The sequence below is a fragment of the Miniopterus schreibersii genome (genome assembly GCF_964146895.1).
Source record: "Miniopterus schreibersii genome assembly, chromosome: 2".
NCBI lineage: Eukaryota > Metazoa > Chordata > Mammalia > Chiroptera > Miniopteridae > Miniopterus > Miniopterus schreibersii.
This window is the reverse complement of record NC_138102.1, coordinates 103,501,154-103,526,399: the sequence shown is the minus strand read 5'-3', so window position 1 is coordinate 103,526,399 and position 25,246 is coordinate 103,501,154. Positions and strand designations below refer to the sequence as shown.

The 25,246-nt window shown below is 34.4% G+C and overlaps 1 protein-coding gene across 1 annotated transcript in view; it reads right to left on the bottom strand.

Moving 5' to 3' along the window:
• Nucleotides 1-604: 604 nt before the first annotated feature.
• MTMR6 (myotubularin related protein 6) overlaps nt 605-25,246 on the bottom strand; it is a 31,812-nt gene continuing 7,170 nt past the window's right edge. The window contains exons 2-14 of the mRNA XM_081129105.1: nt 23,936-24,052; nt 19,375-19,537; nt 17,931-18,088; nt 17,628-17,756; nt 14,543-14,677; nt 11,842-11,974; nt 11,004-11,113; nt 10,475-10,600; nt 6,790-6,839; nt 6,155-6,355; nt 4,831-4,962; nt 4,618-4,744; nt 605-2,827 (exon numbers count right to left, since the gene is read on the bottom strand). Of these exons, the coding sequence (XP_080985231.1) occupies nt 2,567-2,827; nt 4,618-4,744; nt 4,831-4,962; nt 6,155-6,355; nt 6,790-6,839; nt 10,475-10,600; nt 11,004-11,113; nt 11,842-11,974; nt 14,543-14,677; nt 17,628-17,756; nt 17,931-18,088; nt 19,375-19,537; nt 23,936-24,052 (1,842 nt within the window). The 3' untranslated portion in view covers nt 605-2,566. The remainder of the gene's footprint in view (nt 2,828-4,617; nt 4,745-4,830; nt 4,963-6,154; nt 6,356-6,789; nt 6,840-10,474; nt 10,601-11,003; nt 11,114-11,841; nt 11,975-14,542; nt 14,678-17,627; nt 17,757-17,930; nt 18,089-19,374; nt 19,538-23,935; nt 24,053-25,246) is intronic.

Below are 25,246 nucleotides of genomic sequence, written 5' to 3'. Positions count from 1 at the left end.
GGCAGGGACACATGGGAAATCTCTGGAGTTTCCACTCAGTTTTGTTGTGAACCAAAAACTGCTCTACGCTATCCTAATCCTACTGCCCTGCCCTGCTATCCCACCAAATAAGAGAATTTAGGGGTGCGGGGGAAGACTTCCTTTCATCTTTATTTAGTCAAGATGCCCTGAGCTATTTCTAGCCTAGCTAACCTGTTCAAAACACCCCCAAATAAAACAAATATTCTTCTCTGCCAATCATTTTTCTCCTTGTGTTTACACCCAGATCTGCCTTTGAAGAGACGTTTCGCCTTGAACGTACACGCTCATTGGGCACTGTCTTCCACCAACAAGCTGGTAAGGGCAAGACAAAATATTGATTGTAACAAGAAGTGACAGGAGCACAAAAGGAAAATTTAATGATATTATCAACTAAATGTGCTGAACCTTTTAAGCCCACTGTGCCTATTTTAAATAGGTTGGAAATTACTTTTGTATAAAATGATTATTATTTATCAACAACTGTCTTTTGGGAAATGAACTGCTCAAACCTGATTCTGTTATGATTAGTGTAAGGTGCAGGTCCATTTGCTGAGGTGAGGAAAAAAAAACAACTACAACTTGATCTCATTTGCTTTTTCCCAAAGCAAAACATTCAAAGTAAAATATGAACATTTAATTACCTTTAAATAATATGTGAAATAATTTACATGCTATACATTCCCAAACACACTGAACGTAAATCCAATTTTATAAGACATAACACAATCTGCTTTTTGCCAATATATACTGTATAGGTCACTTAGAATGGTAAATGATTTTTCGGTCCATGTGACAGCAGATAAACATACATATATGTGCCTCAAGTTGAAGACTATAAGATAATAAACCAAAGAGCTGACTATAAGAAGTCTTCCATGGAAGATTCTAAAATCACAATCAGTACTGGAACCAAGTAATAAGGCACAAAAGCTTTCCCTTTGTGGTCACAAAGATTAAGTTTCCTGTCCCAGTGCTTAAATATCATGAATTATATTTTATATACAGTGGACTTCTGTTACTACTGCTTAAAAAGGACTATTTTTCTTATTACATAATTTGTTACAGAAAAGCATTGGAAAAATAAGTGGGATTAGATAAGTTCTCATACAATAAAGTTTTTGTTCCACTTGAAAAAGACATTTATGTTCAAAACGAATAATAGATACAGGTATAACAAAGAGAAGCATGAGGGGCCCTTTGCAGATTTCTTTGTACCCTTGAATTATACCTTGTGCCACCATGTTACTTAAATTTTCTATTTTGAAGCCAGCTGGCTCCAGCAGTCCTGACCTCAGGCATCCAGGCCCTGTGTGAACATGGGTTGCCCAGCTCAGCAGACTATCAACTACAAGTGCTTTTTTTAAAAAACATGGCAAAATGAAACTCTTCCCAGCAGTTAGGCTGTTTTTGTTAAATATTAACTTTGTATTAGGCTATCCTTCATTTTCCTTTTTTTCTTATATATTAACGGAAAATAGTATTCCATATAGAAATGACTGCTTTAAGATTCATATAACCAAGCAAAATACAACTATCTGTACTTCCCTTTTGTTTTTATCCAAAAATGTTTAGGTAAACTGAAAGTAAAATACTCTAGGAAGAGCAGTAATTCATTGAAAGATAAAACAGTTTAAAAATATATATGTATTATATTCATTGCTCTAAGAAGTTTTAGAACTTTGTATTTTTAAAACTACATAGTTATCAAAGGAATAAAGCCAACCACAAAATAAGACTCACTGATAGAATGCAGTAATCCATGCGCAGCAGCCAAATGTGCTTAATACATATTTTAAAAAATCAATCATCTATGCTGTAAATAAGTCATCAAGTGTAGTATTAAGCAATTGTATTGGAATAAAAACCAGAGTTTCATTTTGACTATGGAAGTGGGATGAGCTAAATATGAACTTTTACATAGCAGTACTATAGCATGCGAGGCCTGCAGTAATGAGAGCAATCTTTACAGGTAAAACAAGGCTCACAAAAAGAAACCCAAACAAAAAATTCTGCCCTAGGCTATAAAATCTAACAGTAAAGAATAAACTGAGAATTTAAGGCTTTCTTAGAAATACTTTTTATGGCACTTCAACGTTAAACATCACTATAGGTAAAACATGTAAATACTCATAGTTACACGGCTGCATAATTGAAAGAACATGCCATATCATTTATTAAGGAACTGCCTTGTCAAGTTTTGTTTGCTGGCAATTAAATTATACTTAAGTAAGGCTATTCATGTTTGACTGTTAATAACATAAATCATACAGAAATGTCAATTCGCTAGTATACAATGCAAATTGTGTTTTGAATAAATTTGTCAATGTCACTTGTTTCTTAAAGAACTCAAAGTCATTCCTTGCTAGGAATGCAGTTACACTGGTGGACGTCTCTCACAAGAGCAGTTATTTTCCTTCCTTCAACTATTAATCTACTATTAAACTCTAAGATCATTATTAGACAAATTCCTTTTTGTCATGCACACATATCATCCTCACGATAATCCATTTCTAGCACTACAGTCAGTCCAGAAAATACTCTGAGTCTAACAAGTCATTCTTGCCACACCATACTCTAAGCTGACCACAGCAGGTTCGGATTTGGAAAACTCCTCAGTGTATTCACTATAACGATTATCCACAGGGTTGCTGCCCTCTATAGTTCGAAGAGTATCATTCACAGGTAGCAGAGTTTGCTCCTTAAAACACAGGGAGGTTTTGAGGATAGGTGACTCAGGATGAACCGGCTGTAACAATTCCTTGGTGAGCACTCCATCTATTTGCTCATTTTTGCGTTTATTAATTTTCTAGAACAAATACAAATTTGAAAAAAATTATTAATTGCACATAGTACATGTTCAAATACATAGATGAAAGAATAAAAGAAGCTTCTGTAAATGTTCTCTTGAGGTATAATACAAAATTAAATCTCAACAAATTAGTAAAATCTAGTGCAGATGAATAAGACATGGTTGAGAATCCTAAATTTACAACTTTTGCAATGGAAAATGGTTAAGTCTTTACACTTAACTGCAGAAGACCAGTAGGCCTTCATATATGAAAAGAGCATACATTACCCAAAAATTATGAAAAGCAAACATTTTATAATGAAAGAAATGTATATGAGACATTCACCCTAAGATCACAACAAAATAATACAAATACACACTTATTTAGCTAAAGATTTTATTTCCTAAAGAGCTTTCTTACATGGTTTTCCTACAATAGTTTGTTAGGTGAGTACAACAGGCTTTAAAAACATTACAGAATTTTTTTAAAAAAACTGAACAGAAGATTTAAAAATCTTTGGCAGAGTATTGCACTCTCCAAATCCTTGAACTGATCTGCAGACGGATCGTCTTGAATTACCTGTATCTTGCACCTGCCTCTTTTTAACAGTCCTCCTACAGTTTACTCAAGTAGTCATTACTTGGATGACTAACGAACACTCCTGCCTGCAAGGCAGAGTTATAACAATGTCTGTACTTATTAATTCTTTTTGGTTATATATGATGGCAAGGAAAAGATTATAGAAAAGTCTTAGGGTAGAGAGAAATTTCTTAAAGTACACAAAAAAGCATAAAACATAATGATTGATCAATTTAACCACATTAAAATTCAAAGCATCTATACAAAACATACCATAAATAAAATGGAAAGTGCAAGCCATTTGTGACATATATAACTAAAAAAGAATCAATGCCTGATATATAAAGAACTCTTACAAATCAATAAGAAAATGGCAGATATGCCAACAGATAGGCCATTCACAGAAAAGGCCAACAAACATATGAAAAGTCATCTAACTTCAATCGTTATGGAAATCCAAAACTAAAAACAATTTAAATATTCAGCAGCCAAAAGGACAGACTGTGAGCTCCTCATACAAGACATTATACAGTAATTATTACCAAAAGAACTGCATTAAAGCTATACGTATCAACATGGCTAAATTACAGAACAATGTTGAACAAAATGAAGCACAACAGTATGTCAATCTCTAAATATTTTTAAAACATGCAGTTTCTTAGCTGAGTGAGGGGTACATGGGCGTTCATGTTGCTTGTTGCCCGTTATACCGCATACAAAAACTTTATTTTTATATTTTTCAATATAAATAAAAATAGTATTTAAATTCACACAAAACAGTATCATAAGCTGCTGTGGATACAAACATACATAGTAGAAGTATATGAATGTTCACAAAAATAATTAACACCAAATTAAGTGAAAGTAGGTGGGAAGTCTGAGAAAGAATATAGGGGTCTTCAAATATATCATGCTTCATTTCTTAAAACAAAAACATGGAAGATCTAAAATAAATATAATAAATGTTACAATCTCGCAAAGCTAGCTGGTGCATACCCTGATATTTATTATTTTATATCTCTGCTTTTTTATATACTTCAGATAATTCAATATATTTTAAAATTCAGGGAAAATTATTCAAACTAACCTATTCAAAATAAAGATCTGACTTTGAAGCAACCATGTGTACTTGTAAGGTTTCTACTTATACTAATTTACATTAAGAACACAAGTGAAGAAGTAAACTAATATTCTAAATCTATTACACTAGATAACTCAGAATACTTACAGATTCTAAGTCTTTAATGTCTTTCTCTAACTGTTTATTTTGCTCATTCATATTCATAATTATGTTACACACCGACTCCCTGGGATGCAACGTTCGATCAAATTGGTGGTACATGTTTCTCCAAAACCTTTATGACCCAAAAAAGAAAAATTTCAATAAATAAATGTATTTGGAAAAAAACCAGAATACAAATATTCAAAGATGCAAACTTACTTAAAATTGAAAGATACTGTATTTGGCTCCAAAACAGCAAATTTCTGGGATTTGGAACTGTAGAGTGGATTTAAGTACTTCTTTTGGTCATCCAGAAGAAACGGCCACAGGGAGTAAGTCTTCTCCTTTAACCTTATACAATGAGAGAAACATAAGGATCTTTCTCATAGATGCCAACACTCAGTTTTATAAATCAGGCAGCTTTTTCGCAAGTAGATTCAAGTTTTAGTTTTTCCTTCTACTCACAGTCTAACATCACCTTGTCTCTGAATTCTGTATTCTTCTGCTCTCCTTTTCTACTTATAATCATGTAATAAAACCATGTTTATTGAACACAACATAGGTATACTGTTTTCTCTCAAACCACTTACTTTAAGAGATTCCTCTCCTAGTTCACACGATTTCATAATCTTTGTCTACGTTACACCTATTTCAAATCACCACACACATACAGCTGACCCTTGAACGACACAGGTTTGAACTGTGTGGGTTCACTTAGATGTGGATTTTTTTCAATAAATACAGAGTTGGCCCTTTGTATCCCTGGGTTTCACATCCCAGATTCAACCAACCATGATCAGAAACTATGCTTTTGAATCCATGCATGTGGAGGATCAATTTATATTATATGCAGATTTTCAACTGTACAATGGCCAGTGCCCCTAACTACCAAGTTATTCAAGGGTCCACTGCACACAGAATAAGACACTAATGTATTTTTGTTTGGCCTGACTCTCCTGGCCCCCGTATCTGGGCTGGAATGGCATGCATTACAGGGCAGAGCCAAATTTAAGTGTGAGTGGGTACAAAAAAATGGAATTAGGAAAAATCAGGACATTACTCAAGAGTTTAAAAATGCCAATTACACTGCAAATCTAAGAGTAAGTAGGTTAAGTGGGTGGGAATAGGGTAGAATTGTTTTAGACAGTATATTTACCACATAAACATAAAATAGATGCGGATACAGGTGAAAAGGTGGAGAATCTGCTCATTTTTCCACAACCCCTAAGATAGCCAATAGATGTGTTCTTAGAAAAGACTACAAGAAAACATGTGCTTTATTATCATCTTCCTATTTATGAGGATATTTGGCATTAATTGAAAATAAAAATCAATAAAAATTTTCTTTTAAAGTATTTCTACTATTAACCTGAGGGTATGAGAAATATTCAGAACATACTTGGCTTCAAAATACAAACAATAAAATCTTTACCAAAAGATTCAGTTCTATTTCATAATGTCAAGATATTTTATTCGGTTCAACTATACTTTATGTTAGACCCTAGATAAGGAGAAAAGAGCCCATCTAATCAAATCATCTTACCTGAGTTCTTCTCTTTCCTTCTGACAATTTCCGAGGAAGTTTCCAAATTGGCATGAATGAATGTGTTCATGGATCTGAAGAAGAAACGCTTCATTGAATTCAAAGTCTTGTGGAAACTGTTCAGTCAAATGCCACACACATTCCAAGAACTGAGTAAACACCGGTGAGACTTCCTTTGGGTCACCATCCAAATGGCCACACCTAACCCCCCACAGAAAAGTACAAGCTTTTAAAAATGCCTCTGAAAGAAATCAATTGTTCAGGTGTTGTTAAATTTAAACACACATAAAAAAAAATAAAATAAAAAAATCCTAAAACACTGTGCCATTGGCTTTAAAAAACTAATGTTTTTATTGAAACAATTTATACGTAAGTTTTTAACCACAATTTTAAAGAGTCAATTACCTTCTACCTACTACAATCCAAACAGGAAGGTAAGAAATTGCCATGAAAACTAACAAAGATATGAGAACTGAAACAAATGACTAAAAAAATTAAATCAATTGTCATACAAAAAACCGTATCACACATTTACCTCCCACTGGACATGTGAGTTCATTAAAAACATAAATGTTTTGGCACTCTAAACTATTTGTTCTAATTTTGTAAAATATGTGTATATATATGTGACTCACCTCTCTGAAAATTTATGTCCAAAGGAGATCCAATCCTTTTCTATTAAAACCTTAATGAGAAAAAGCAAAATCCATTTTATAACTTTCAAATGTTTTTGTTTATAATGGATTAAATCCTATTATCTTAAAAACAGCATTTACACATTGCAAACTAAAAAAAAAAATTTTTAAGATTATAGGTAAAAGATAGCAAGAACCTAGATTAGAGGTTGGTTTAACAAAGACTGAAGATACATAAAAAGAAACACAGGAGTCTTATAATTTAAATTATTTCTATTGTATTTATTACATTTTAAGTGAAAAGTATATGTTATAAAGCACTGTTGCATTTACATTTTTGTATGTATAATGATATTTGCCAAGAGAAGGGGCTAGAAAATGTAAATCAAAATGTTAACAGTTGTTAACTGTGGGTGGTAGACTGAAGTTATGTTTTAAACCTTTTCACTTACTTGTACATTACTTATACAATACTTAAAAAATGATAACGAGCCCTGGCCTGTATAGCTCAGTTGGTTGAGCACTGTCCCATGCACCAGGTTGCTGGTCCAATTCCCTGTCAGGGCGCATGCCCAGGTTTTGGGTTCGGTCCCCAGTGGGAGGCAACCAATTGATGTTTCTCTCTCTCCCTCTCTCTCTAAAATCAATTTAAAAACAATCTTTTTAAAAAAATGATAAAGAGGCCAATGAAAAGTTTATATTCAAATGTCAATAACTAACCTCTTGAATGGACTGTATCTGTTTTCTATCACAACTTCACTGAAATAATAGGGTTCTAATTTTTTTTCAACCTAACTAACCTAAACAACATATCTTTTTAGTACTTAATATACTTTATAATTTCATATATAATCAACAAGTATATTCTTTTCACAGTCCAAATTGCCAGTTTTAGCTTCTCTGACTTGGTCTTAAATTTATCAGAAGGACATATAATGGGACAAGTGAAGATGCAGTTTCTGGAATCACACTGCATGGACTCAAGTCTTAGCATCACTACTTTCCTACCTGTGTGACCTCCAGGCACAGGACCTCCAGGCTGAAGCCTCAGATTTTACTATGAGCCTTCTGGCGTTCTACACACCAACATCTAAAACTTAAAATCTTTCTCACTAAACTTATTCCTCTGCTTATCTCAGTGAAGAGCAGAACAGGACCATCCATCCTGACAACTGAATTCCTAGCCTGGAAATGATCCTAGAAGAGGACTCCTCTTATGTATTCCACATCCGATCTGTGAAAAACTCTTGATTTATCACAACAGTCCCTACACTGGTCTCCTAGCCTCCATTCCCACTCCACTCTTCCTTCAACACATCAAACCTGTGTTTTTTTTAAAGCAAGTTACTGTTTCCTCTGTTAAAACACTCTAATGCCTCTCACTACCCAAATTCTAGGTTCTCTTCCTCAGGCCCCCATTCCACTATATTCTTCTGCACCCAAGGCCCAAGCCCCCAATACTCACCTTTAATCCCATCCATCACACATTACCTGTAGGCATCTAAAGGAGCTATGCTTTAGGTCTCACTGCCCCTTTTGCCTGGAAAGCTCTCACATTGTCCCAGGGTCATGCGTTACATGATTTAATTTGGATGTCTAACAAACAATTAAAGCCAAACATGGCAAAGAAAATATTCCTTACCTTATACTCTCAAAAGTAAGCTGAACATTATTTTATTAACAGCACTCCCATTTGTCCTATCCCAGATTCAATGGTAGCACCACAAAATAATAGTGCCAAAAGGGATCTAGTGACGTTAAACCTACCCTCACTTTAAGGGGGCACCATATTTAATAATTCTAAACTAAGGAAAGCTTCCTCACATCTCTTTATTTACTTGCCATAAGTTAAGATATAAATTTTGAAAAGATGAGTTAATATGATCATACATTAGAAACAAACAAGCCCAGCCAGTGTGGCTCAGTGGATTAAGCGTTGTCTCATGCACCAAGAGATTGCTGGTTTGATTCCCAGTCACAGCACATGCCCGAGTTACGGGCTCAATCCTTAGTAGGGGGCAAGCCGGAGGCCCCCAATCAATGTGATGTTTCTTTCTCATTGTTTCTATCTCTCTGGTGTTTCTCTCCGTTTCCCTTCCTCTCTCTAAAAATCAATAAAAAACATATTTAAAAAACACACAAACAAAACAGAAGCCAGGGCTTTAGCTTCACAAAGCAGAAAATATGTTCAACTAGAAATTTAATCTTCAGATTAAAAACATGCTTCCTAACATGTAATTACAATTAACAAATGAAGCAGTTTGAAACAGAACGTTTCTTAGAGAATATAATTTTTAAGTATTCTTATTTATGCTTTGTTTTACTATATTACTTACATTTGTTAGATAAATATGAGGGGAATACTGAATATTTCTATTGTAACATTTTAGAAAAACAAACTTTTAAATCTAAAACTTTTTGTCAAAGAGGTGGGACAAATGAAAATCAGTCTAACTCAAGGTTTCTCAAAGTCAGCACTACTGACATTTTGGGCCAGATAAATTTGTTGTAGGGCTGTCCTGTACAATATAGGATATTTAGTAGCATGCTGGGGCTCTACCAGCTATGTTGGTTGCACCCTTTCTGTTAGCTGTAACAATCAAAACTGTCTGCTAACATTACCCAATGTCTCATGGGGGGACAAAATCACTCCTATGGGAGGAACACTGGTCTAGCCAAATACAGTAAAACCTCGATATAACGAACTAATTCGGGCGAGGGGGTGTCCATTAACGCCAAATGTCCATTATATAATAAAAGCAGGTTTTCTGAATGCATATGTTAAAAAAATTGACAGATTAGTTTACCTGATTTTACTTACATAATTTGTGTAATTAAAATTAGGTAGGTAAGAAAAGTTCAATTTCACAGAAAAGTTTTCTATATGTATTATTGTAATTTTAAATTTATACTGAATAGGTCTAGTAAATGAGTATATTCACCAGTCACTGAATGCACATGGCTGGGACATAGCTTAGCACACATGGGAACATCAGTCGGCCCACAACAGGCAGCAGGTGTTAAAACTGCTACAGAAAGTCACGCTATGAGACAACAGAACCAATTACCTTGAGCAATGCTGTGTAATCATGTGCTAATCATTCCCCAAACATTGTTTACGAGCAGTGACTCTTGGATTTAAATATGTAGACTATACGCAGACTATAGCTGTAGATACGTAATATTTATTTATGTCGGCGAAATTACTAGTGTTTTCTTCCAACATATGGCCTATTCACTAAAATTTGTTAAAAATAACAGTAAATGCCCTAGCCAGTTTGGTTCAGTGGTTAGAGTGTTGGCCCACAAACTGAAAGGTCACTGGTTCGATTTCAAGGTCAAGGGCATATATCTCGGTTGCAGACTCCATCCCTGGCCCCAGTGGGGGAAGCAACGGATTGATGTGTCTCTCTCACATCCATGGTTTCTCTTTCTCTCTCTCTCCCTTCCACTCTCTCTAAAAAAATCAATGGAAAAAATATTTTCAGGTGAGGATTAACAATAAATAAATAAATAAAAGTGAATTAATAACAAAAAATAACCTGTTAATTTAACTATAAGCAAATCTTGGTTAAAAGCATTTTAAAATCAACAGGGTGTTAATTTTCACATATGACATATGGACTGGAAATCTTGCCCGTTAAATCAAGGTCCGCAAAATTGAGGATTTACTGTAACTCCTTACCATAAATCCTTTGACTGTCCTGTAGTAGGAATCCAATAAAAGAGAGCCAAGGGAACAAACCTGGGAAGTCCTATCCCAGCCATCAGAACAATGTACCAACACACTTGCATTTTCCACCATTATTGCCTGAAAAGAAAGATCCCATACTTAGATTCTAGCAGAATACATTATAAACGAATCAATAAGTACCACTTACTCAAAAATCATTAAGAAGTACTGCATTACAAAGAAGAGCTAGCACTGCAATTGATAATGCTGTCACAACACAATTTCTAAAAAAAACCCAAGACAAAACACCAAACAAACAAAAAGAAAGACAAAAATGCTATTTCAAAGTGTCTGAAAAAATTTTTAAGTCCCTCCATGAGGTGCTACATGGTATTTTTAAAGCTCAAATTAAGTGAACCACATTAAAGAGGTAAAGCATAATAAAAATTATCTGACTAGAAAAGATACCAGCACTCAACATAATAAATCCATTCCTTCCCAACCATTACAAACCCTAAAACCATAAGCGAAAAAGAGTTACTTTGGCTAAGAAGATTGCAGCATCCATGACAGCTTTGATATGGCGAAGCCATCCTGAGCTCTCCAAACCAGAGTAGAAATCATTGACAGAAAGCCCTTTGGTACCGTTAACTAGAAAGGGGGAAGAAGCATTTCAATTAGAACGGGCTGCGGTCTCCATTTTTCTTATTCGGGGCTGTCCACAGCCGGGTGAAGGGGAGAGAAGAGGGCAAAGCAAACAGGCCAGGCTCTTACGAGGAACAGACGCTGCTAGGAGCTCGCCACAGACTTTGTTACATTTGCTGTCATTCCCTGTGCTTAAAAACGCATTATCTCATTTCTTAAAAATTTGCAGCAAGTGTTTAATTAAAAAGTCTGATATTTTAATTTTTTAAATTCCATACCATGACTAGAAAAATACCTTAATAAAATTAAATAGAACATTATCATAAATTAATCTTAACTGTACTAATCAAGAATATCTAACAATAGTAATTTTTTGTAAAACCATTAGCACTGTACTGTCTAATACAGTAGCTCCTACCCAAATATGGCTATTGAACACCTGAAATGTAGGTAGTCCAAACTGAGATGTATTATAAATATAAACTGTCTAAGACTTAAAGGCAAAAAATGTAAAATATATCATTACAAGTTTTTTAAATTGATTATGTTTAACATAATGTTTTTAACATATTAGGTTAAGTATATTATTAAAATTCATTTCAACTGTTTCTTTTTACTTTTTAAAATGTGACTACTAAAAAATTTCAAATTACATAATTTAAAATTTTTAAATGTTTGACTAGCAACGTATTTCTATGAAACAAAGTTGACTAGAAGGTAAGCAAAAATCATACCTTCCAATAACTTCTGAAGGCTGGACCTCATGACATGAATATTTTCAATTCCAACAAATTGAAATCTAATATTAGAATAGTTGTCTTCATTTTCATAACCTTTCCCAGCTGCTCTGTTGGCCATTGCATTCAGCTAAAAATTTAAATTTTAGAAATTTAGAGACAAATTGCTTTTATCTTATAACTTACCAAAATCTCATGAAAACATTAAATAAACTACATTTTAGCTAGCAGACAATTTAAAGGAACTTGTTACAACTAAATATGCTACTATTTTTTTAATAAGCAAAAGTCTCTCCCTGGCCTGTGTGGCTCAGTTGGTTGAGTATCGTCCTGTGCACCAGAAGGTGGAGGGTTCAATTCCTGGTCAGGGCACATGCCCAGGTTGCAGGTTTGATTATCGGGCAGGGTGCATAAGGGGGGCATATGTTTCTCTCTCACATTGACCTTTCTCTTTCTCCCTCTCTCCCCCTCTCCTTTCTTCTCTCTAAAAAAATCAATAAAAACATATAAAAAATAAATAAGTAAAAGTCTCATATATAAAGAAACAATGTGACTGCTATATAACTGAAAGGTCAAACAAGAAGTTCCCCACAAATAATTCATGAAACTAATTCACTTAGGTTTTTAGGTGTTTAAAATATTTCAAAATCTAAAACCAGAAAGATCTCCTATCTAAATCCTAAATGATTCAGAGATGAGCAGAGCTGGGTAATTTTAATTTTTTAGAATGAACCTATGAGATTCACCTCAGAACAAGGGTAGAGCACTTGATCATTCAGAAAGCCACAGGGATCCTGAAATTCAGATCTGAAATGTCAGATTATTTTAGGTCCTCCATATTAGAGACTGTTGGAGGCCCACGCAGTATATAAAATTGCACATAATCTGTTAGCTTGATACAGCTCCAAGAATTGGGACACACAAAAAAAAATTGTTCCTCATGGAGAAAACAGACTGCCAGTAGCCCCATGACCTTTGGTGTTTAGGATCAATACTCTCAGAGGTTCACTTAAGATTTGCCATGTTTAATTCTTTCAGACTAGGATTTCATATAGTACATTATTACAATTACTAAATATTCTTATGAACTTGGATGAAACAGAATCTAAATTTTAGAAAGAAATAGTAGCTTGTCATTCAGTGGAATGAGATCCAGGTTGGTAACAAAAACAGTTAAATTATAATTACTGACTCACTGGTTATTCGGCACCTATGATTACTAAGGTTAAGGAATAGATATTTAAAATGTTCCACATTATTACTGCTTGAGTTTAAGTTTAGCTAGTAAAACAAAATAATTAAAGAAAGACATATTTTCTCTGTTGAAGTCAGTTATACAAATAAGACATATTAGGTCCTGAGAAACAAATTGCCCTCAGACCTTATATTCAGAAAGTCTTGTATTACAATCATCTTTTATATCTAATAGCACCTAAAAATAGTTCTAATCCATTAATCCACCCAGATTATACAAGGAAATAAATTTTTTCTTACAAGAAATATCACCAACACTCTTGACTTCTAAAAAAGTCTTTTAACAAAATAAAGATTACCAAATATCAGTCTCTAATTTTTAATATCCTTAATTTACTCAAATTAATCTTATTATGTTTTCTCCATTATCTTTTGTAAGACTGCATAATGATGAGAATTACTTCTAAAACAGCTACCATTCCTTTCAAAAAAGCTGTCTATAATTGTCTATGTGGCTCACTCGCTTTTTCTCATCGCTTTCTCTTATTTTTTCATCATTCCAGATTTTTGAAGAAATCCTCACTATAATTCTGCCAATGTCCTTTTGTGTAGCCCACCAGCTCTGCACACGATGCTATAATAAAAATTAAAAGTAATATTAGCTATTACCATTGTGGATTTTAATTACTTTAGTTTCAGGATCCTATATGAATTGGTTGTTTAACTGTGTTTATAGAAAGAAGAATGGATTGTGACATTTGTCCCAATGATAAAAATTTAACCTTACACAATGGATGGCTAACAGAACAACTATTTCCTGTTCACTATTTATAATTCTCTAGTTCAATGGTTCCTAAGTTAACTCACTATGTATTTTCCTTATTTTCTTGCATATTTCAAATTAAGGTCCATTATTATTTTTTTAAATCCTCACCTGAGGATATTTTTTCCATTGCTTTTCAGAGAGAATGGAAGGGAAAGAAAGAGAGAAACTTAGATGTGAGAGAGACATTGTTCAGTTGTCTTCCGCACTGGGGCTAGGGACTGAGCCTGCAACCAAGGTACGTGCCCTTGACCAGAATCAAACCCGAGACCCTTCAGTCCATGGGCCAATGCCCTAACCACTGAGACAAACCAGTGAGGGCTAAGGTCCATTATTTTATCACAAAGTGTTTTGCCAACTGAAAATTCTAATTGAATTTCTAATTTTTCACAACACCCACACTATTTAGTATTTCTTCACAATAACATAATACTTTTACACCATCAATAGTTCACAGTAAAACTCAGCTTTCCTAAATTTATATATATTAGAAAACATAAAAAATCACCCTCTGGGTTACTGGGAAATTGGTCTCCTAAGCTGCTATCCTTTAAAAGATTGATTTCTTTCATTTAAAACTAGGGTTCAGTACATTAAATGTGGAAAAATTAATCAACTCTCATTAATTAAAGTAACAAAGATAATTAAACTAACAAACTGTACTGTATTCAAGGCACATACTTTGGGCCTGGTATCCACCACATACATATAGCGATTGGCTGGATTGGCTTTACTAATGGCTTGAAGCAAATGTTCATCTTCCAAGCACCTGGCACTGAATCCTGACAGTGGCTGACTACATCGACAAATGGCAGCCTAATTTCAAAAAGAGAGAAAACAAATTAACCAAAGATGTCTAAAACATGTCTTATAAAATGCTTAAAAGAAAAAAAAAGTTAAACTCAAATGTGCTGTTTCAAAGTTGGCAGGACAATTAGAAGGCATTAACTTTGAAATCCTATTTGAATTACATACTATTTCAATATCTTGATGTTACTTAATTTTTCCCAATATTCTCTTCTAAGAAACCTGAATGCTTCCTTACCTACTTGGACAAAAAAAAATCTTGGGTCCTTAGGAGCAACCTGGTCAATTCTCTATCATGTAACCTACTAAGATACTTGCCTTCTGTGCCCTAGATTACAAGATACTTTCAACTCAAGTTCAAGTAAGAGATCAGTCAGTAAGTGCAGAACAGGATTTTTTTAAGTAGCAAGCAACATTAGAACTTTTACTTTCCAAAGGCTTTCAGACCTCTAATTAGAAATCAGCAATCTTTATATAAAATGAGACATAAAATGAGAAAAATGAGTTTCAAATCAAATTTGGGTTAAAACATAGTCAATCTAAGAGGGCAAAAATATCTATAAGAAATAGTGAATATTGGGTTAGATATTTACTGTTGTTTTAAGTCTTTTTTTAAAAAAAATAAAAAGATTTAGATCCATATACTAATTTTTATCCAGTCTCATCCATACCAACTGCAACTTAACCTTACCCAAATATTCCAATCACAGTATCATCAAGGGGAAAAAGTGTACACATAAACTCACGCATTCACATATTTTAAATTTATACATACAAAAACTCATCAAAATTTAATAAAATAGAAGAAAATGAGGATTACCTTATTAAATGTTTTTCAGACCTACTTCCTGATTTGTTAAGTTGGGCACTGAATATCTATTTTTGCACAGATTTCCGATTAATAATGTATATACAAACATGGATGTGTCAAATAAAGGCCATAACCTGTCATAAGTCCCTATGACTTTGTTATGAAAAGTACATTAGGAACTTTTGTTTAAAGTTTTACTTATTATCTCTGGCTCCCTTCTAAAAGCCAACTTGAATTTCTAATAAAGAAATTTAATATGTGTAAAACCAAAAGGTCAAAGAGAATGGAAAAAGAGACAAAAATAGAGTAGAGATATCAATAAAAATTGGAGAAATGAATGCAGATTGACAATAACTGATTTACCACAGCAAAGAAAGCTGCCAAATCATTATGAGTCAGTAAGAAGCAGGTATTTTGAGCAGCAAAACCCCAAATAGATTCAGGATTTGGTACCTCTGAAAGCCTGAGTGTGGATATAACAGAAAACAAAATAACTGACTGAATATCTGTATATGGTTTAGTTAATAATCCCATATCTTCCCTCACCCTGAAGAAAAAGTTTATTCTATGAAGAGGATTAACCTGGGCTACAGAAACAGCTGTGGTTGGGGGTGAAGCCCTGCACCCACCCCCAAAAAAGGTGCATTAAGTAAAGCCTACATAACAAAATGTGAGGTGTTCCCATCCCTCTTCCCATACTTGGATCCTGGCCAGAACTTAACCACACACATTGGGACAAATATTAAATATTACAACAGAAAGAAGAACCCAAAGATAGCAATCACTCATGTATACAAACAAACTTCTGAACAGGTTTGTAGTACCTCATTCTTACGTATGAGAGGCAGGCCATGAATCAGATATTTGAAAGACATGAAAAACAAAAAAACAAAGTAAACAGAAAAAGAAGAAAGTGGGCAAAAAGATAACTAATGTGGGGAGCACAAGAACTCTTTTTTAAAAATCCTTAACATCTTCAGAGAACTAAGTCACCACACCCAAGAATAGAAAGCTGTCTAAAAAGTTCAGAAAATGAAACAGTTCTTGGATTTTTAAAACATTATAGAAAAAAAAAAATCTAAGAGATGGATTGGAAGTGAGGTTTAGGAAATCTTTCCCCCCTACCGTGAACCTTGAAGTGAGACTTACAGACATGTCGAAGCATAGAAAGATGAAAAATTGGAGAGAAAATTAAGAAAAATGGAGGTTTATGCTAGGAAGCCCAACTTGTCAAGTAATACACACAAAAGTACAAAGAAAATTAATAAAAGAGAGGAAGTTACCAAAGAGACAGAGAAGCAACTTCCCAAACTGAGACCTGAGCTTCCGAGAGAGAATTTAAAACAACACGCCAAGGAACATAACTGTGAGGTTTTAGAACACCTTGGAAAAAGAAGAGTTTTAAAAGCTTCCTGGGGGGAAAAAATCAGGTTACACAAAACTGGGAGTCAGAAATGGTATCCAAATGCTCAACTTACCAGCTGTGAGATATAGAAAAAGTAATTTGCCCTCTATGAACCACAGCTCCCTCATTTGAAAGTTACAGGTAATTAGCAGAGCCCACCTTATAAAGTTACTAGGAGGATTTCATGCATATAAAGCATTTAACATATAGTACCTCCTGGCCTGCTGTTACAGGCTACAAAGGTGTTTTACTGTAATGTGCAATCCCTATTACAGCATCTCAATATAAAAACGCCTCCTCCACTTCTTCATATTGCAAAATCCTTCCAATCTGAAGAGCCTACTATTAAAATGGGAGCCTGAAATACCCTTGGTTCTCTCCCTTTTCTCAACAGTTGGCTTATCAAAACTATCTGGTTTCACCCAATACAAGCAGGATCAAAAGATAACCACAGGCAAGGAAGAGAATCTACTTAATTCCATTATTTTCAAGTCACTGCTAGAAGGAAGGAAAGAATGAAGGAGGGGGCGAGGGGAAAGAAAGATGACAAGTATGACATTTTCTGCATTTCAGGGTAATTTTGTTTTAGAATATCGAAAATGTCATTAAGTGAAAAGCCAGCACGTCTCTATCAGCAACATTATAATGATGATATCTTAATATAAAAGTGAGCATTCTTTTGGATATTTAGACCTGAAAAGGGGTTATACTACATTGGTAAAGTCAAAAGGAAAGATGCCTACCTCCTTACTTTGATGATAGTAGGAAAGAACTGGAAATCTACCCTTGCTCCGGAACTTAGAACTACCAACAATTATTGGTTTGCTTGCTATTCGGGGAACATAAAGTTCTCTTGGATAAGTTTCACAAATCTGTAAAAATCAAATAAAACATAACCATGAGGTTAAAAATCATCTTAATAAAACTTTAAAACTTACTGATGTAAGAACAACACAAAGCAATACAGAGACAACTTGCTACTATGACACTTCCTGACTCTCTGGTACTAACATTTTCTGAATTTCCCCAGAAGGTCACTAAGTTACCTTGTATTCTCGGTTGGCATCAGACAACTGCCAGTTTGAATTTGGCACGCCCATCCTTTTATATTCCTCAGCAAGGTCAATAAGCTGCCAACCTCGAAGTCGTTCTGAATCATTTTGTTTGGGATTATAAGAGAATGCATAGAGATCTTCGTATTTTGCTATAGTATACAAAATGCATAAATGTTAAAATGTAACTTATAGGACTTAATACGTGACAAATAGAAGTAATTTTCAGTTTTACCCCTCCAGTTTTTCTTTAAACTCTTCAAGGAGATGCTAATACCTGAACATATTCAAACTTAAAATTTTCTCAGTTCTTTGATGCAAATGATTATACCTAAAGACATAAATATTATCAATCTGAGATTCAATTTATATAATTAGTAAAAGCTAGTAAATAATACAGTTAGACTTATACATTACTCTGCTGCAATGTTTCATTTTCTTAAAAAGTAAAATTTTAAAGACACAAATAGACAATTCTTACCCACCACTTTTCCCAAATGAGATATAATATAGAGACTAATGCTATAGTGAAAAATCAGAGGTGTCACAATAGAACATGAAATTGCCTGTACATTCCCTTCCTATAGTATGGTTTTGACCAAAAATGGCAATGGTTGCACAGAGATCCAGAGAACACTTACTTCTGAACAATGATTAAGTCCCTGAAGTCACAGAACCATCTTTACCATAAGATGTGACGTAACTTGGGACAATGGGATGTTATAGGCTTTATGTGCTAGGAGAGAAGAGTGAACAAAAATCTACTCCTACACCATTGCAAATAAGGTGTCAAACAAAGTAACATCCAGTAGCTAATGTGCTTTGTCTCCCTGGAGAGATCTATGTAATCCAATTTATGTTGGGGGAAGGAAGCCTCCAGATCTCTAAGACACAATAGTGATAAGATTTCTTTTCAGGGCCTATATCTCTCTCACTTCTATCTCTATTAAAGTAGGATTCATCCTCTTATCCCTCTGTTTATCTCCTTATAGTCCACTCTAGTCAATTAGATGTATTAGTCCCATGGCTATCAGAAGAGCCTGACCTTCCTTAACTTTTCCTTTAGTGATCAATTTCCAAGTCACTCCACCTTGGCTGTCGGCTTCTTTAAAACAAACAAATTAAACAAAAAAAAACAAAAATGCTGTGCTACTGGCTATCAACAAACTTCTAAAACATTAATATAAATCTATAGTTTTTTAAGTCTGTACTATAAATGCTTCATTTTGTCCTTACTGTTACCCCTTCTTTGGAAACCAGTACTACAACTCAGGTCAGAAGTTTCTAATTACTTCTAGGTCAAATTTTTTAGAATAGACCACAAAAATTCGACTTCAGAGCAACTTAAACTATAAAATGACAATAATGAGATATTAAAGTATTTTAGATAATCCATCTCAAAATTGAACAAGTAAGTTGTGGTCTCTAAGAACAGTACCTTGTTTTGACAGCTGTAGCAAAGAGTTGTAAATATCATGGCAATCTCTTTCTCTGGGAACAATGAAATGCACAATCCTAAAATTCTTGCACTGAATCACAAGTGGGCATCCAGAAGTCGTCAAAGCCAGTTTCTCCACTGAGCCAATATGGTGGTGCAGTATCTACAGCATGAAAAAACATTTGATCATCATTATGGAAAGCACTAAGTATCTTATTCTCTTCCCCAGAGCATAAATGTTAGAAATGCCTCTTCAAATAAAGTCACAAATGTTATACGCTACAAACCCAAACTTAAGTTTTTTTTTTAAATATATCTTTATTGATTTCAGAGAGGAAGGAAGAGGGGGAGAGAGAAATAGAAACATCAATGATGAGAGACTCGTCATTGATCGGCTGCCTCGTCCCCCACTGGGGAGCGAGCCCACAACCCGGGCATGTGCCCTGACTGGGAATCAAATCTCGATCTCCTGGATCCTAGGTCAATGCTCAACCACACCCAGCCAGGCCCAAACTTAAAAATTTTCAATGACAATGCCCAAGCCAGAAATGTGCTGAGCACTCCACATATTCATACATCATTAAATCCCAAGAACTGCATCACCTAAATATCTCTGTATCCTGTCTACTTCTCTCCATCTCCATTGTCACTCCCCTAACTGCAATGTTCCCATTGTTTCTCACCTGAATTACTGTAACTATGATCCTAAATTCTCTCTTCATATACTACTCTTGACCCCCCTAATCCATTTTCTACAAGGCAGTCAAGTAACTATTAAAAACCCAATCAAAATAGCTAAGATCTGGAAACATCGAAAGTGCCCACCAGTAGATGAGTAGATAAAAAAGCTGTGGGACATTTCCACCATGGAATACTATGCAGCTGTAAAAAGGAAGGCTCTCTTACCCCTTGGGACAGCATGAATGGGCCTGGAGAGTATTATGCTAAGTGAAATAAGCCAGTCAGAGAAAAACAAGTATCACATGATCTCACTCATATGTGGAATCTAATGAACAAAATAAAGTGACGAGCAAAATAGATCCAGAGACACAGAAGCATGGAACAAACTGACGAATCTCAGAGGGAAGGTGGGGGTGGGGGAGTGGGTGGGGAGAGATTAATCAAAGAACTCACATGCATATATGTATGCATAACCCATGGTCACAGCCAATAGTGTGGAGAAGGCCTGGTGGGGGGGAGGGTGGATGCCTGGTGGAAGGGATCAATGGGGGGAATAAAGAGGGACCTCTGTAATACTTTCAACAATAAAGATACGTTTTTAAAATTTTAAATTTAAATTTAAAAAAAGGCAAAGCCATCTAGTTGTTATTGCCCACTTCTGTCATCCAAGTACTAACCAGGCCCGATCCTGCTTAGACTATAGACTTTCCCACTTTTCTGGCCTCATTTCAAGTCCCTCCCCCAACATCACTAAGTTCTAATGACAACAGTCTTCTTTTGGCTCTTCAAATGAACAAAGCTCCTTTGAGATATTGTAGCTCTATCTCTTTACCTAGGAACTTCTAGTATTATTCCTGGTGTTCACTTAAAACTCATCACCTAGAAGTATGTATAGCCTCACAATCCCCATGGCCCTTTCCAAATAAGTTAGGCTCCCTCCATTTTCTTATCAAATATCAACCTAAATTCTTCCTTTCATAGCACTTAGCACATGTGTAATTCATTGTGTAGTAAATGTTATTTCTCTAGCTAGATTTTAGGAACTTCACCTAAGAAGCGAAACTACAGCTAGGTTGAACACCATTATATCTCCAGCATCTAATAGTACTTGGGACATTATAATGATCCTCTTCAAATAAAAAAACATTTTGAGTGATATATATTACACATACAAATTTAAATTTGACCAAGTCGGAAATATAGGTGTCATTGTTGATAACTTCTCCATCACAAATGCTTACTGAATGAATGAACAGAAAGTCCTACTATAAACTCAGTACTTGATGGCATTTAAAACATATAATTATCATAATCACCTGTTACCTATCATATTCTGTTTACTACTAAAACAGATTTTCCTTTTCTCAATAGCATTCCTACTAATTTAAAATATTTATAGAAAACTTTTTTGGAAAATAAAAGATCTTAAAATTGTAGCAGGTTTCTGGACGATAAAACTCAATCATGGCAAGAAATCAAATCATCCCAAATTCGTCTAAAAATTTAACATAAATTCCAATAAAAAATCCCAACCTGATGTTTGTGTTTGTGTGGCAGGATGAGATATGGATGATTATTTATATTATACATATGTATTATATAATTATAATTTTATAGGCTAATATTAATTTTTAAAGGACAATAAGCCATTTTATCACTATTATAATTCCAATTAAGACCCAAAATTATCTGCAGGAAAAGAATGATGGATGATGGGAACTGGCTCTGTCACTAACTAGTCATGTGATCTGTCACTAACTAGATATTGAAAAACTAATCCTCTGTAAAATGAAAACAAAATACAAATAAAAAGTAAGGATCCTCCTAGATCTAAAAATGTTCATTTCTATGGATCTAGTATATGAAACATTTCATTCAGGAGAGCTTACAGAAATATATTGATAAGAAAGCATTTTAAAGACAACAATAGGAGAGAAGAGAACATAGATATCTTTTAACTGCCCCCCAAAACTACATTCCCAACATCTGAAAGAACAGCTACATGAGAAACTTTCATTTGTACTGTAGGAGATGAATTACATACAGAGAAGATATTAAGGTGGGTGGACAAAGGAAGGGTAGACAGAGTGGATGAGAATCTGACTAATGATTTTACAAGGTATTGCTAGGGAAAACTCCTGGGCAAACACTGGTTGGGGAAAAGATCCAGAGCCTCTAGGGAATACAACTTCTCCATGATCAACATCTCAGGTAAGTATCTTAAACACCTTGATAACCAGTCATGAGTATACACATGTTTCTGTATCCAAACATTGCTGACCTGTCACAAGAGAACTCCTGTCTGCACTTACATTAAGTAATTTTAAACACCTTGCTGACCAAAGAGGCCGGCCGCACGGGTGAGTTCTGGCTTGAAACAGCGGGTCAGCAAGGTGATTATTAACTTACTTATTGCAATCACTTATCAACTGGATAACCTTCCTGGGGAAATCAAAAGAATACAATCAAAGAGAAATATCAAAACTTATTAAAAGCTCTATAGTCAATAAAGCAGTGTGTTCTTGGTATAGTGTAATCAATATACCAAAAGAAGAGAATAGAGAGCTCAAAAGCAGATCTTCACTTTATTTATAACAGAGTTGATACCACACATTAATGGCATAAAACAATCAATAAATGGTGCCAGTTATGCATAAATAAAGTAAAAATGAATCCCTGTCATACCATCCATCAAAAATATTTCCCAGATATGTTAACAAATTATAATTAGAAGAAAACATAGGAGATTCTCTATGACCTTAACATAGGGAAGGATTCCTTAAGTCACAAGACAGCATAAACCATAAAAAAAATATGAAAATCTATTACACTAAAATTTTAAAGTTTAAAAGACATGCACACACAAGACAAGCCATACGCTGGGAGAAGTTATCTACAGTCGACATAGTGACAAAACTGGTACTCTTGCAAAATAAATAACAGGACAAAAATCCAACAGAAAAAGAAAAGGAAATCTAAAGCCAAAATATCTGAAAGGGTAACTTCCTTGTAATCAGCAAGTTAAAATCACAATTGCACATCTACCAGATAGCAAAAATTTTAAAGTTGACAATATCAGTGTTACTAAGGATAGTGAACAATGTGTCACTCTACTGAGAATATGTTGAAACAACTATTTTGGAGAGGTGATATACTTAGTAAGGTTGAATATGTACTTATCTAAGTAATTTTACTCTTAGGCAAATATTCCAGAGAAACTCTGGCACAGTCTATATATGAAGAAACATATACAGCCTGGCTGGCGTGGCTCAGCGGCTGAGCATAGACCTATGATCCAGGAGACAGTGTTTCGATTCCAGCCAGGGCACATGCCTGGGTTGTGGGCTGGATCCCCAATGGGGGGCGTACAGGAGCCAGCCAATCAATGGTTCTCATCATTGATGTTTCTATCTCTCTCTCCCTCTCCCTTCTTCTCTTGGCAATCAATAAAGATATATTTTTTAAAAAAAAAGAAGAAACATATACAAAATATCCATTACCTCATTGTTTGTACTGCAAAAATAAATAAATAAGTAAACACCCTAATTGCAATGTTATAAAAATACTGTGGAATATGGCATTTATCTATTAACATGTACCTATATTATTTAGTTTTTTAAATTAAAAAAACAAGTAGGTCTTTTATAATTATTTAGGTAGATAAAAAGTCCTTCTGGTATTCTACAAAAAAATTCCACATTCCATATTATATCAGTTTTATTAAGAGGGAGGGTAGAAGTGATCAGGTGACTGAAAAATTTTTGACTGAAATAGGTAACCAATGATTAAAATTTTTTGTACACATTCAAAATAAAACACAGCAATCGACTAAGACCATTATTATAATTATGGTAAACAGTACATTAGAGGTCCTCCTTACCCAGGTTTCTTTCTGATGAGAGTCTATAAATAATAGATGTGTGGCCGTAAGATACAGTGTTCCTGTTAATGACTTGTTATTGGTACTGAATCGGTCAAGTAATTTCACTTGCTCAACCTAAAAAAGAAAAAGGTATTACTTCTCATTTCAAAAGTAGTATAAATTCTTTTTCTGTTATCCCAGGATTTAAATGTACCATTTTCAAATTTTTTCTTCCTTCTGTTCTAAAACATACGTTTATTTAATGTTGAATGTTAAATTTCATATATCTTGGGAAATACATAAGCCACAAACAGGTTCTATTTGCAGTTATAAATATAACCAAGAGAGAAGAATCCTGTAAAAAATTATTAACACAGATATTAAAGGAAACAGGAAGGAGAGGTGTGGTATAAATAAGCAAAAATGTTTTCTGTATCCAAGAGTCAATATATTTTATATAAAGTTGGCAGGTAAAGTAATAAATATGTAAGGTTATTATGTAGAATTATGGAAGTAAATTACCAGAAAAATTAAATCAGGGAAGTAATATGGTTGCAAACTCCAATTTATTCTCCTCACCACTCCACCCAGGACAATGTTTTGTGCTTTGCGCTTTTACTCATACTGTTCTCCCTTCCTACAATAGTCTCTTCTAGCTTAAATACTAAGCATTCTTCAAGGCTCACTGATGCTGTCTCCTAACAGGAATCCTTCTCAGAATAGTAATTATTTAATGTCATAGCTTTGTATTTCTTCATGGCTTTGAATTCTCTGGCATAGATTACGTCATATTCTGCTTCTGCGCCCTTTAGTAGTTGAGGCAGTGTGGTACATAGTACATCTTTATCAATAGTGGACACACATGCACGAGGTTCCCAGTGAAGAGTGAGATTAGAATTGGCCAGAGATGTGCAGGAGACTACTATTTTGAAAAAATAGTATTTATTTCTATCCATTCTTATGGGGCTAAAAAAGCAAAATAACCATTACCAAATTAAAAATTTTAATCCACAGCTATCGCAGTAGGTTGTAGATAGTTCCTTAAATTGTGTAGGTCTTCAAAACCAGACAGTTAACCATTATCTCATTAATTCTATACTTTCTCCCCCACATATACAGGGTGGGGCAAAAGTAGGTTTACAGTTGTGAGTACACAACTTTATTTTTGTATTACTATTAATTATTGTATCATTTTCCATACAAACAACTGTAAACCTACTTTTGCCCCACCCTATATTTTCTATTCCCTTGCTAAAATTGAAGGAAAAAATGCCCCCCATTTTGAAATTATGATTTAGAAAATAATCAATAACTACCATTTAGCAGGCT